The sequence below is a fragment of the Sturnus vulgaris genome, chromosome 13, assembly GCF_052056855.1.
Source record: "Sturnus vulgaris isolate bStuVul1 chromosome 13, bStuVul1.hap1, whole genome shotgun sequence".
Taxonomy (NCBI): domain Eukaryota; kingdom Metazoa; phylum Chordata; class Aves; order Passeriformes; family Sturnidae; genus Sturnus; species Sturnus vulgaris.
Genome location: NC_142255.1, coordinates 18,564,751 through 18,577,963, shown reverse-complemented (window position 1 = coordinate 18,577,963; position 13,213 = coordinate 18,564,751). Strand labels below are relative to the sequence as shown.

The 13,213-nt window shown below is 36.6% G+C and overlaps 1 protein-coding gene across 5 annotated transcripts in view; it reads left to right on the top strand.

Moving 5' to 3' along the window:
- The window catches only part of DENND4A (DENN domain containing 4A), a 48,760-nt gene that overhangs the window by 13,901 nt on the left and 21,646 nt on the right, over window positions 1–13,213 (top strand). For all 5 annotated transcript variants that reach the window (XM_088172692.1, XM_088172690.1, XM_014874583.2 and 2 more), the window contains 10 exons: window positions 220–469; window positions 1,465–1,534; window positions 3,110–3,279; window positions 3,949–4,181; window positions 6,067–6,133; window positions 9,125–9,183; window positions 9,819–9,963; window positions 10,519–10,694; window positions 11,159–11,259; window positions 12,848–13,066. In XM_088172692.1, the coding sequence (XP_088028818.1) occupies window positions 220–469; window positions 1,465–1,534; window positions 3,110–3,279; window positions 3,949–4,181; window positions 6,067–6,133; window positions 9,125–9,183; window positions 9,819–9,963; window positions 10,519–10,694; window positions 11,159–11,259; window positions 12,848–13,066 (1,490 nt within the window). The remainder of the gene's footprint in view (window positions 1–219; window positions 470–1,464; window positions 1,535–3,109; window positions 3,280–3,948; window positions 4,182–6,066; window positions 6,134–9,124; window positions 9,184–9,818; window positions 9,964–10,518; window positions 10,695–11,158; window positions 11,260–12,847; window positions 13,067–13,213) is intronic.

Genomic DNA, 13,213 nt, shown 5'->3' with positions numbered 1-13,213 from the left:
AAATAACACTATTTTGTAGTAAACAAAATGCTTAAAAGCAATTATATACGAGGAAAATCAGTGTAGTTTCATCATGAAGCTTTTCTGTTAGAATACAGTTGGAGATAACGTGACCTGAACTTGTCGGTAAAAACGTTTTGCTCAGAGATGAGACCAGAGCTGTGATTAAAACTCAGAATGTATCCAAAATGTACCTTTTTTCCATCTCCTTTTAACTAGGGTTTTATATGATGGGAAAGAAAGAGTAAAGCAAGGCTGTGAAATCATTCAGAGCACCCCGTACGGGCGGCTCGCCAACATCAGCGGCAGCGCCTCATCCCAGCGGGTTTACATCACCTACCGCAGGGCCTCCGAGAACATGAGCCAGAACACCCTGGCTGTCACAGACATCTGCATCATCATCCCCAGCAAAGGAGAGACTCCTCCACACACCTTCTGCAAGGTGGACAAGAATCTCAATAACAGCATGGTAAGGTTTAAAAGCTGGGCTTTGAACGCTTGGTGCTCATTGATGTGATGTTTGTGGAGTACTTGTGGCAGCTCTTGGAGTACCTGGTGAGAAATCTTCCTAAGAGGTCACCAAAGATAAATCAAATATTGGAAGAGTTGGAGGATTGCATTCCTTTGTTCCTACTTGGAGCAAAGTCTTTCTGGAAGCCTTAGAGCAAATGTTTGGGTTTTTTTAAGGCTGACTCCAGCATCTTTGGATTGGTCCTGTTGTGTACCTGTGTGTAACTGGAGGTTTTACAGATGTGGCTGTTTCTGACACTGCTTTTACTGTTGTGGGAATTCCATATCTAGCAACCAGCTTCTGTTTTGTTTTCCAACTCCTCCCTTTACCTAGAATGCTATTTTATAAATGTTTTCCTCTTCAGTAGTTTCACAAACTTCTTATTTAAAGAAAGTTGTATGTGAGTGATGTTGGAAACTGTTGACTATAAGCACATTTAAATGTTTAATATGGTTCCAAAGCCTGACCTGCTAAAATACACAGATTTCCCAGCACTTTGATTTGCAGACTGAGTATTTAAGTGTTTCCTGGTTAAATCTGCAGCCTCATGTGCTGACTCTTGCAGGGTTCTCAGAAGTCAGTGTGCTGAGGAGGATGCTGACTGCTCTGCAAGAGGGATCATGTAAAAAAGATCATGGGAATTGATTTGTGCTTGTTTTTAAGTAAATGCCTGTAGGCATGAACCAATGGATTTTTCAGTTCTGCTAGTTCCCATATTGACTGGGTTATGGGAGTGCTGTTTTATGGAAGTTTTTACACCTTTCTCCCTTCTGTAAAAGTTCTGTGTTCCACCTATGGGTGCTGCTCTTTTCTGTTCCATGGCTTTCCCTGTTCTTTATTCTCATGACCAGAAATTGAGAATTTAAATACTTAATCAACATTATTATTAATTATACTCTGTGTTCATTTGTTGCACTTCATCATTTAATCCAATAACTTCTTTTATTTTACAGTGGGGCTCAGCAGTATATTTATGTTATAAAAAGTCTGTGGCAAAAACCAACACCATATCATACAAAGCTGGTATGTAACTACTGTGTAGCTTTTTTTATCTTCAATTCAGGATGTCCAGGCTCATTTGTAATGTAATACATTTTGTACTAAAAAATTGACACTCTCTTGCCATTATCCAAAAAGGAATCTTTCCCCTAAAGAGTTCTTTTAAAATCATGTCAGAAGAGAGGCCTTTTTTAAAGGCTTGCTGTTTTAAAATTTGTGTTTAATTGGGAAGCTCAGCTGTGTTTTGATAGGTTTTTACAAACCTGGGTTTCTCCCACCTCTTTTTGTTTTACTGGTAACTGTCTCTTAAGGATGTGTGTGTATATGGAGGAGAAAATACCCCAGAAATTGAGGCATTTTCATGATGACTTTCTTTAAGAAACATTTTGAAGAACCCTGCAGACTTCTACCCTGCCTCGAGCACCGTTGGCACTGAGCTCTTTGAGTATTTTTGGATCGTGTATCATCTTTATTTTATTGTTTTATTTATAAGACAGAATTAGATTTGCTATGACTGATGAAACGTGTTGGCTTTGCATTTGTTGTTGGGGTTTTTTTTTTATCCCTGATTTTGTTTGGCATACAAGTCATGAGCATGATTCACACTTAAGCTTTAATCCACTTACATCCCTTGTAGAGCTGCTCTCTGTAAACAGGAGTTCAGGACATACTAAAAGGTGGACAGTACATTTGTAAACAAATAAAAATTTTAGAAGGCTCCACATCTGGTGGTAGCTTGCACAAAATTTTGATTCTTGGTATGATGGGATCCACTGCCCTTTTTGGTTAGAAGTTGTTATTACTTGTTAATATTCCCCTTTATGTTAGAGAAGTACACAGTGATTGTGCTGTCTAACACAGAGAAATCCTAAATCCTTTCATGCAGCCTCTGTTCTCAGTGTGGAGTCCCCTGGGCTGGCAGTCAGACAGGATGGATTGCTCCAGCCTCTGATGTAACTGAGGACCTGTGTGCTAAAAGCCTCTGCTTCAGATCTTCATGTTTTACAGCTGTGTTTAAAATAAGTCTAAACACATTGGCCTGACAGCTCCAGAGCTGAGTCCTCAGCTGAGGTGGATCAGCATAATTGATTTGATTCTATTGCTATTAAAAAACTATCTTAATATCTTTTATCTTTTATCTAATATCTAATATATTTTTCAGGGAACATTTGTTGGCCAGAATTAATTGGTGTCATAGTTGAAAACATCAGTCTTATTTCTCAATTATTCACATTACCTTTTTTTTAAACTAGATTTTAAATCTTTGCTCATACTCGTGATGAATGTGAACTATTATATAATAATAGGTGAGATGCATGCAGGCTGAAAACAGGAAAAGATAAATCAGATATTAATAGTTTCTAGAATGGAAAGTAGGATTTCAGTGTATTGCTTTAGTCAGGTGATTTCTCCTTAGGCCATGGGAGCATCTGCCCCTTGCAGCTATTGCCTGTGCCTGATTATTTACACCTTCACTCATCTTCTGGAGTTAGTGTGCTCATATGTGAATTTTCTGGCAATTATTTTGTGAAATGAGCTATTACAAACCTGTTTCTGCTGGCTTTTCTATAACTGCCTCTTTGCTCATTCTATTTATAGGTTTAATATGCAGATATCCTGAAGAAGATTATGAATCATTCCCATTACCAGAATCTGTGCCTCTTTTTTGTCTCCCTATGGGTGCAACGATTGAATGTTGGCCATCTAACAGTAAATACCCTCTCCCGGTTTTTTCTACATTTGTACTAACTGGAGCTTCTGCAGAAAAGGTATTTTAAAATCATAAAGTTATTAATTTAATTGAAAAAAAATCGGTTGTTTATCTGTTCCAGGGTGATGATAATTAATTTTTTCATAGATGAGCTTGCATCTATTCTTTTGGGTTTGATTCCAAGACTGCTTTGAAGAGTGACTTGCAGTAGTTTCAGTTGATCATAAACCTGGGCTCCTCTGCTTTCCTGTTAGTCTGGGAAACTGGAGAACTATAAAATTGGGCTGCATATACATGCAAGTAATGCTATTTTTTATTGCAAGCATGGAAACGACCTTGCATGCACATACTTGTTCTAAAAAGTAAATTGGATGTCAGGGGATATGGCTTTGAGTTGTGTATAAGGGATTCCTAAAATAGCTTTAAAAGCAATTGGAGGAGCAGTTAACTGCAGTTGTACTCTTTATAATCATTATTTTTCTCACAAATAAATTGTTTTGTAAATTCATCTTTCTCATATGACATTAAATGTTTTAAATAAATAATAGACAGTCTGGATTTTCACAGCCATAAGAATATTCCAGAATGGATTGCTTCAAAAGATGATGCATTAATGTATCTTTTCAAGCAGTGGCACAGACTCGATTTTCTGTGTGTTTGGGATTTCTTAGATTGCTTTGAAGATGGAGGCAGAATTACTGACTTCACACCCACGATGTGTTTGCAGGTCTATGGTGCTGCTATTCAGTTTTATGAACTGTATCCTGAAGAGAACCTCACAGAGAAACAAAAATCTCAGCTGGGGTTAGCAGCTGCTGTCGAGGGCAAAGACAGGACAGTGCAGACCAATAAATGCATCTGTCTGCTCTCTCACTGGCCTTTCTTTGATGCTTTCAAGAAGTTTCTTACCTTTCTGTATCGTTACTCCATTTCTGGGCCACATGTCCTCCCCATTGAGAAGTAAGTAATTTCCAAAATTCATAACAGTAATTTCAGTTGATGAGAGGGTTTGTTTTTTTTTTTTGTTCTAAATTTCTTGTAATATCCTTTTTACTTTGCTCATCAAACGTTAAATATAATGGCTGCACTTTTCTCCTTTGGACATATCTTTCCCTAATTCCTGAAAAAGTCTAGATTTTTATTTGTGATTTAAGTGCCTGCAAAGGTCTCTGAAAGCTGTTTTAATTAGCTTTGCACCCTTTAGCCATAGTGATTAGAAAGAGCAAGATTATAAATCCTTTCTTAATCTTGCACACGTCCAGTTAGGAGAATTAAATGAGTAGATTTGCATTTTTTCAAATGCCTATTTGTAGTGTAATGAGAGATGATAAAGCAGATTGAATATTTTGTACTAGTAATTATCTTCTATTTGTGATAAATAAACTTCATTTCTTTCTCAAATAAAGGATTCCACATTATAAAATGCAGAGGAAATCCTTACACCAAGAAATGGTCAATACCTGTAACTGATAGGCAGTACCATGTAACATTTCAAGGATAATGTAATCTTTTAATGCAGCAGATGTCAAATACACTACTTGCTTTTCTATTTTATTACACATCAGTTTTTTCTGCTTCAACTTAAATATTAACTTTCAGGGTACTTTGTGGATTAAGTGTTTCTTGTGATTGCTTATCCCCTTCATTATTACCTTTCCCATCACTGAACTTGTTTGAAGATTCTGATAATGTAAACTTCCAATGATAAAAACATATATGTGTAAATGTATTTGTTTTGTTTTTAAGCTCAGGGGTTTGGTGCTTTAACTTTTGGTAATGAATAAAATAATTAGATATGAGAAATGCTTTATCAATTTGGATTTTATGGATTTATTCTCATTTCTCTGATTTATAAACTAGTCAGTTTACTTTGGATAATTTAAATATAGGATTCTAATGTAGCATCCAGCCTACCTCCTTTGGCTGTTTTAATGATGATAAAGGTTTGTCTGTGCCATGCACACATCTCAACATTTTCAGTCATTTCCCTTGTTGTGGGACATGTTCCATACTTTGGCCACTATCTTCATACACTGGTAATAAAATAAAAGCCACATCAATGCTTATTTGTGGATTTGTCTGAATTTCTTCCAAATGTAGCTGCCTGTGTCATAATACTGGTAACATTTGTAGAAATCTGGCAAAGTGTGTGCCATCAGGTGGAGTTTAGGATGGAATGCCTGTTTCCATGGGTTTTTACTGACCCCATGTAGCTTTTTTTAAGTGAAAGTGTCTGTGTGTAGAATTGTACTTCTAGACCTTGTGTAAGTTTAATCAATTCATGAAACTGAGAACTTTGTCCAATTCTAAAAACATTTTTCTGTATTTGTAGTATGTGAATAAAACTTTAAAGCTTTTTCATCATCAATTTTATGTAACATTTTGTATTTAGAACTGAAGAAAATGGATGAGCTTAATGATTCTCCTTGATACTCAGCCATGAACATTTTTTTACAAGTAACCACTCCTAGTCTCTGAGGTTCAGTGCTATTTCAAACCCTGTCAGAAGCAGGATTTTAAAATGGGATTGTGATGTTCAAATATCAATATTTCTACTTTACAACTGAAAAAAAAGTCTCCTTGTAATTTTCAATCTCACAGACAGAATTTGTATTCTGAAACGGAATCTGCCCTCCCATTTTCTTGTGAGCAGTAGAAAAATAGGTTTTCAAGGTCAGAATGTTCCAATAGGGTTTAGGTGCTGAGATTTTTTGCTCTGTTTTCTGAATAGCTACATGCAATTTTTATAAATTTTATAATAATTTCTTAACGTCAAAAATTTTGTCTTGAGGTGAAGTAGTTTAAGCTTAATTTTTACTAAATCAGTATTTTTCTTTTCCTGTAGACACATTTCCCATTTCATGCATAAAGTACCTTTTCCATCCCCTCAGAGGCCAAGAATTCTTGTGCAGGTAAGTGTAATTTTCTTTAATAACTGTGTCTAAGGTGAAGGTAAAGCAGGTTAATAAATGGGAAATGTAACTTTTGTGCTCAAATTATTTTTGTTCAGGATTTCTTTTTCCTAAATTCATACACATAATGTGAGAAATCTGTAAAAATTCTGTTTCCAGTTTAGTTAATGACTTCAGTAAGTGATTACAAGAAGCTGTTTAGTGAGCTTAGAGATATTTTTTTTTTCAGACTTTATAGAAATTAATGAGAAACTACTCCAAGTCAGCATGTGGTCTGACTTTCGCAATGGCTTTTGAACTGTTTTCTTCTTGCTACTGTATAAAGGCTGAGTGTAAAATAAATAAATAAAACTAAAACCAGATGTGAATTGTATATCCGTGATTGCCTCTCTTCCCAAAGGGCTTTGTGCTCTCAGTGAGCCACACCCAGTAACAGCCCCTTTATCAAAGTGGCCCTTGCTCTGTGCTACCTGCAGGACTGTGTGAGTGAAATAATTCCAGGAGTTGCTACCTGCTCTTTGAAATTTCAGCCCTGTCACTGTTGGTAGGAGAGGAAAAATCGTGGTCTCAAGGACTTCTGAAGTGTTACTAAATCTTTTTATTTCTGCCTAAAGAGGAGAAAGAAGTAAAGACATGTTAAAATTTTTATTGCAGAGAAAAGAGAACCCTGTTGCAGGCATAGTATTCTACCAATCGTGGCTTTTATGAAATAGTTACAAAATTATGCTATTCTATGTTATTGCTTGTATAACATAAAATATGGAGGGCCCTGTGCAGTTCTGAGCCTTAATTGTGTAGCCCATATGGTAGTGAAGTCTTTCAGAGCAAATACAATCCTGGTTATGTCTTTATAGCATGTACTGAATATTGAAGATCCTCTTTAGTAAAGGAGTGATATTTATTGCTGTTATTGAAAAGGGATTAGAGAACAGTTATACTGAAACTGTATCTGGCACTTCTGTCCCTTTTCTTATGTTTTTAAAGTTCATTTCAAAACACAGTATTTTTACTTCTTGTTTTGGGGTTTTTCTTATTCATATTCAGTAAAATATTTGTGCTAGGAAACACTAAACACTTATTTACAGAGATAGTAATTGAGTTCAGAGAAAAGCATTTAACGTTTTTAGTCTGAAATTTGAGGGAATTCTGTCAAAATGTGTATGGGTTTATATTCTGGAACAAAGTCTGAAGATAAGATATAAGTGATATGAAAATTGTCTGTTATACCTAATTTTCAAAATGTTTTGTGCATTAAATTAATACAGCTTTAGGAGCTGATATTACAGATGGAGAAAACATTGCTTTTACAGTAGGCAGTGGTAATTGAGATCTGTGAATAAATTCTTCCTTCCAGCTGTTTCCAGGGACTTAAGCTGTGTTTGAAACTGCACTGAATAAAATCACAAGTGATTGTACCTTAGACTTTTCCTCAAAATTAGTATGGGAAATGCCTGCATTGAAAATGGCAAGCTTTCAGAATTCCATTTCTCTCTGAAGCCTATTAATGGAAAATGTGGTAGTCTTTTGCTAAGCAATTAAACTCTTCAATCTCAAAGAAATGATAGCCATTAGTAAAATACTCTGGAATGTTCCTGTTTGCCAGCTGCCAGTGTTGATGGCTTCCTTCTGACCTGGGATCTCCTGGGCTCTGTCCCCTACATCCCCTCCTTGCACAGAGGTTGCTGTGCTGATGTATCACAACCTGCAAACTTGAAGAGCATGTGGAGTAATGTTTGTCCCCTGGGGACTGGGGGTAATAATCTGCCTGAGGGAGATGTGCCCCTTGAATAGATGCTTGATTGTGTTCCCGTGCTTTTGCTGGAGCACAGAAGTCAGAGGATATCAGGCTGATGCTTCAGAGGGTGGTTTATGAAGATTTGCCTCGGGCTGTAAAAATGAGTCCTGTGAATTGTTCCACTGAACAAGCTAATGGTGCTGGTGGTCTCAAGGTGACTTACTTGACAAATCCAGCCTGTGGTGTGGCCATCCACATTTGTCAGGGAAGTGGGATGTGAGACATGCAGGGAAAAACAGCTTTGCCCTCTCCTTAATTCCCTGTGTTTGGTGGGTCTCCAGGCACTGCATTAGGTGACTGTGTTTCTAAGTCATCAGTCTTATTTTCTGGCTTCTATTACCTGGTCACCTGCAGTGGGTCTAAGGTGAAACACATTCAAACCTGAAATGTCACTAAAAGCAGTCTGAACTTGCAGCTCAGTTGTACAAGTTGCTGTGGCTGAGTTATTACTGCTTTTATACAACAGAAAATGCAGGCAGGATTTAGGCAGCTGCTGTCTTGTTACCCTGGATTTACCATGGCTGAAAACATCAGCTGGGCTCTGATAAACTGATTGTCTATTGTTATTCTTGTACTTACCTGAGTCTTCCTATTCATGCTGAATATGTGAATGATTTGGTGCCATGTCACTGTAAGAAAGAAATGAGATTTAATAGGATCTCCTTGCATCTTCAACTAATGCAAATTTTAAGGATTCTATCAGAGCTGAGCAGTTTCTAGCAGCCAAGGTCCTAATTCTCATATGTCTTCTGAAGAAGATATGGCTTTACATTATGACCTGCCATCTCTCCCCTTTATGAATTTTTATCCCTCTCTTTAACCCTAAATCCAGAAAGAATTCCCCCTAGCTCCTGAAAGCTGTGTATGAACTATAGGTTCTCACAGCCCTTAAAGTACAGAAGACTTCATTTTTCAGCAGTTAATATATTCAAATTTTTGCAGCATTAGCTAGTTTAAAGTCTTCTTTATGAATATGCAATGTATTCAGTTCTGGCCAAGAAAGGAAGATCATGCCTTGCCCAGTTTTTGCTAAAAGATCCTGATCATTGCACAGCACTTATGAGTGATACACAACTGGGGTATACAAGATTGAGCTTAATGTGAGTTATTTTAAACTGTTTTTTGTCATAGTTGTCTAATTTCTAATATTTCCAAAGTTCAGAATAAAAATATTGTATTTTAAAATCTTTTTCCAGCTGTCTCCACATGATAACCTGATTCTTAGCCAGCCTGTATCATCACCACTCCCACTGAGGCAAGTAGCAGTATCTTGTTAATTGTGAGATGTATTCTGATTTGTGTTATGGAAAAGATTTGGTATTTTGAGCTGCAGTTGTGTAAATTAATTCACCTTGTTTGGTGTCTTTGGAAGCTGGTGGAGCTGAAGTTTATTCATGTGATTAGACCTGCACCCTGACAAGGATACACACTTAATTAACAATGTATTTGAGGGGGTTAAAATCATTTTAGTGGTTCTTGAGAAAGGCTATAGATTATTAAATCCCCTTTCTAGAGTTGATCCCTGGGCTCCCAAGATAGTTTTTTGTTTGGAAGGGAGTTGAAGGAGTTCTATTAGTGTCTTGACTTCCATGTCTCAGTGCAGGAGACTGATTAAAGAAACACATGTTGTCTCCCTGTAAATTGCTTCTCAAAAAGAGAAATTGTCATGCCTGTGTGCTGAAAATAGTCCAGACTGAGTCAAGCCTCGAGGAATCATGGTTATTGTTGGGAAATGGCCATTCCTCACTGGACAGTGAAGTGTGCCAAGTATTCTACCAAGCAATCGTCTCTAAAAGAAAGATTTGCAGATTTCCATTTATTTTATTATTGAACATTTCTTTTTTTTTACTGTCCTTTGTAACTCACCGGTGTGTTTATGTCCTCTAACAGTGGTGGCAAGTTTTCTACACTACTTCAGAATTTAGGACCTGAAAATGCAGTAACTCTGCTGGTGTTTGCTGTGACAGAACATAAAATCCTCATCCACTCATTGCGACCTTCTGTCCTCACGAGTGTGACAGAGGCATTGGTCTCTGTAAGTACCAGCTTTTAGTCATACACCTGTGAAAAGACTGAGAGAATGCTTCTGAGATAAAATCTAGTTTTAGTATTAGTGCTGTTAAACTTAAAGGTTACTTGAAAATAAGAGTTAAAGATCACTAGAGAGAAAAATTCCTGTTGTAATGATATCCTATGAAGATAGAAGATAAATTGCTGTTAATCCTTTGTGTAAATATTGTAAATTAGTGTTTGATCATCATGGTGCTTTTAAGATAATAAGTTTCTGATTTTCCCAACTAGCACTGTATCTATTCCTATGGAATTTTAAATGCATGATTCTCCCTGTCTGTCATCACTAAGCATTGTTTGCTGCCTCTGCTATGTGCAATCTGTGATTCTGAAGACTTTTCCTACAAATTGAACATTAGAGAAATCAATGCAGTTTTTAATTCATAATCTACATCTAGATTCTCAGTTCTAACAATCTGCCATGTTAAATAATTTTGAAGTTAGCATAGTGTGGTTTATTCTTGCATAGGCTGTATTGCACGTGTCTAACCTGTGGTTTTGTCTCTGCACATTTTCCAAGATGATATTTCCTTTCCACTGGCCTTGCCCATATATTCCTCTGTGTCCCTTGGCACTGGCAGATGTGCTGAGTGCCCCGTGCCCCTTCATTGTGGGAATTGATTCCAGATACTTTGATCTCTATGACCCCCCACCTGATGTCAGCTGTGTTGATCTGGATACCAACACAATTTCTCAGTAAGTTTTAATCAACAGGTTTTTTTTCTTCTGTTAATTTTATTCTGCTTCCTATTTTCAAAAGCAAAACCTGGCTTTTTGGCAAAACTTGGAGGGGTATTTTACTTTTTCTTTCAATTTCTTTCTGTCCATGCCAGTTTAAGTAATTAGAGCTCAGAACGTGGCATGAGTGGTGGTTGCTGGTGCAGTAACAGGTGTTTAATACCATTAATCCATCTCTGGTGAGCTGTAACTGGATTGATTTCAGTGCTGAAGAGTGTGGAGTGTAATCATCACACTGAAATATGGGGCATTGGTTGGATGGCTCTGATCAGATCTCCAAGCAGTAAATCAAATTTGACTTTGTTAGTTGGTTTGCAATCCTTCTCAGTCCAGTTTTAATTGAGTGAAACCTCTTTCTCTGGTGGGATGGAACACCCTGTGAACACATTCCAGTGTGTGCTTTTTTTTTTTTTTCTTTGCAGAACTGGAGACAAGAAAGCTATTGCATGGAAGATCTTACCAAAGAAACCTTGTAAAAATCTGATGAACACGTTAAATACTTTATATCAGCAGCTTGCAGAATGTGAGTGGGAAAGTGCATAGTAAGCTTTACACTGGGCACAGTGTGCCACAAAAACTGATAAATGTAGCTAATTAATTATGTTCCAAAGTTATCAGTTCCACTAAACATTTATTTTTACAGAATGGGAAAATTTGTGCTCTAAATCAAGAGATTAGAAACTATGTGGGGACTTTTGGGACAGAGGAGACTTCCCATAAATATTAAGGCAGTACTTAATAGATATCCTATTCCTGTAAATGTTAGCCTCATACAAAAAAAAAAAAGAGCAGAGTTTCTATGAGAGGAGAATAGGAAAGCAAAGCAAAGAGTAGACCAGGACCTAATAAAGACTTTTTTTTTTTTTTAATTCATCTTCAAAGTCTGCACAAAGTTCACTGATGTCTTCATAACTGAAATTGGAATAACTTTGACACTCAAGCTAATAGTAGCTCACCCAAAAATTGAAGCTGGAAATAACAAGTGTTTTATAAACATTAGGGGTTTAAATGTAAAGCACAATTACTAGATATCTGAATAAAAACTGATTGTTGATAGAATCCTCAAATATTGCAAGGTTTATTGAACCTTGATGTGAGAAAAATGGATAGGGGTGGTTTTAGTGAAATTCATTAAAACAAAGCAGTTTTTAAAAAGAGACTGTTCACACATTCATGGCTATTGAGGTCACAAGAATTTGTGTCCTGATTAGAATGTACAGAAACAGAAAGTTATTGGCATGTGCTGCACAAAGAAGTGTACAGCTGATGGGTGATGAAAGTTATCTGATGCTTCACAATTTTGATATCTCTTTCTGCAAGGGCTTTTTTAGAAAAAAATTCTAAACCTTATGTTCTGTATGTAAAAATAGAGTGGTAGTGAACTTAAATCTTATTACAGAGTAGGTTGCTTAAAAATGATATTGAGGTAAAGTTAGCTATAATTATATGATGTGGAAAGACAGTAATGAAACCTTCCTTTCACTTTCCTGAGACATTATTAGAATGTTACCAAACTCTGTGTGTAGCAGTGAAGTCTCAGCTGGAGTTCTGATGCCTTTCAAATGTTGCTACATGTACTTCATTAAAGAATACAGGTTTTGCCAGAGCCACATTTTGTCTGTAGCAGCATTTTGCTGTGTTGTGTTCTAATGGCTCCACTTTGCCTCTAAGTGGTGATTTTCTGTGTATGTCAGTATTTTAATGTGCATTATCTGCTTTTTGAAATGAAAGGCACAATCAAAAAAAATTACATCCCATCCATGTGTTTATCCTGAAAATAAGCTCTTTAATCAGCTCCTGTCTAAATTTTCACGTGGTTTTACAAACAAGCTTTCTTTGAGGTTTTTTTAAAGCTCTGTCCACACTGGTTCTCTGTAGTAACTCCTGTGCTGACCAGGCCAGTGCATCCTGCTTTTGGTGTTATCCACAAATACATGAGGTACAGAAGGTCAAGCTGAATCCATTGTCTCATGTCCTGATTGAATTTGGGTATATTTTAACCTATTTCAAATGTAATGGAGTTCAGTAATCACTGAATCTTGTAAGAGAATATTTTTGGCCAATATTGAGGGGAAAAAAAGTAAAGCACTGTAATATTGTTTTGTTCACAGTGCAACAGCGACCAAGAGAAGATGCATTCATGGAATTGGCAATGAATGATTATGATTTTAATTCTGGGAAGAAAATGCATCTGTTAGATTTGGAGATCCAGGAAGCATTTCTCTGTTTCATGGCTTCAATCCTAAAAGGTTACAGGTCTTATCTCAGGCCAATAACGGAGGCACCCTCTGAAACAGCCACAGATGCAAGTTCTCTCTTTGAACTACAAGGTGAAAAGTTATAAACTTGTTTTGTGTGTATTAATTTATTATTTTTTATTTTCTTTTGTTTACAGAATAAGAACATTTGCTTGTTAGTATTGTAAGTGCAGATAAAATTGCACAATAGTGGCAAAGATTGCAGGAAGCTTTTTGCAC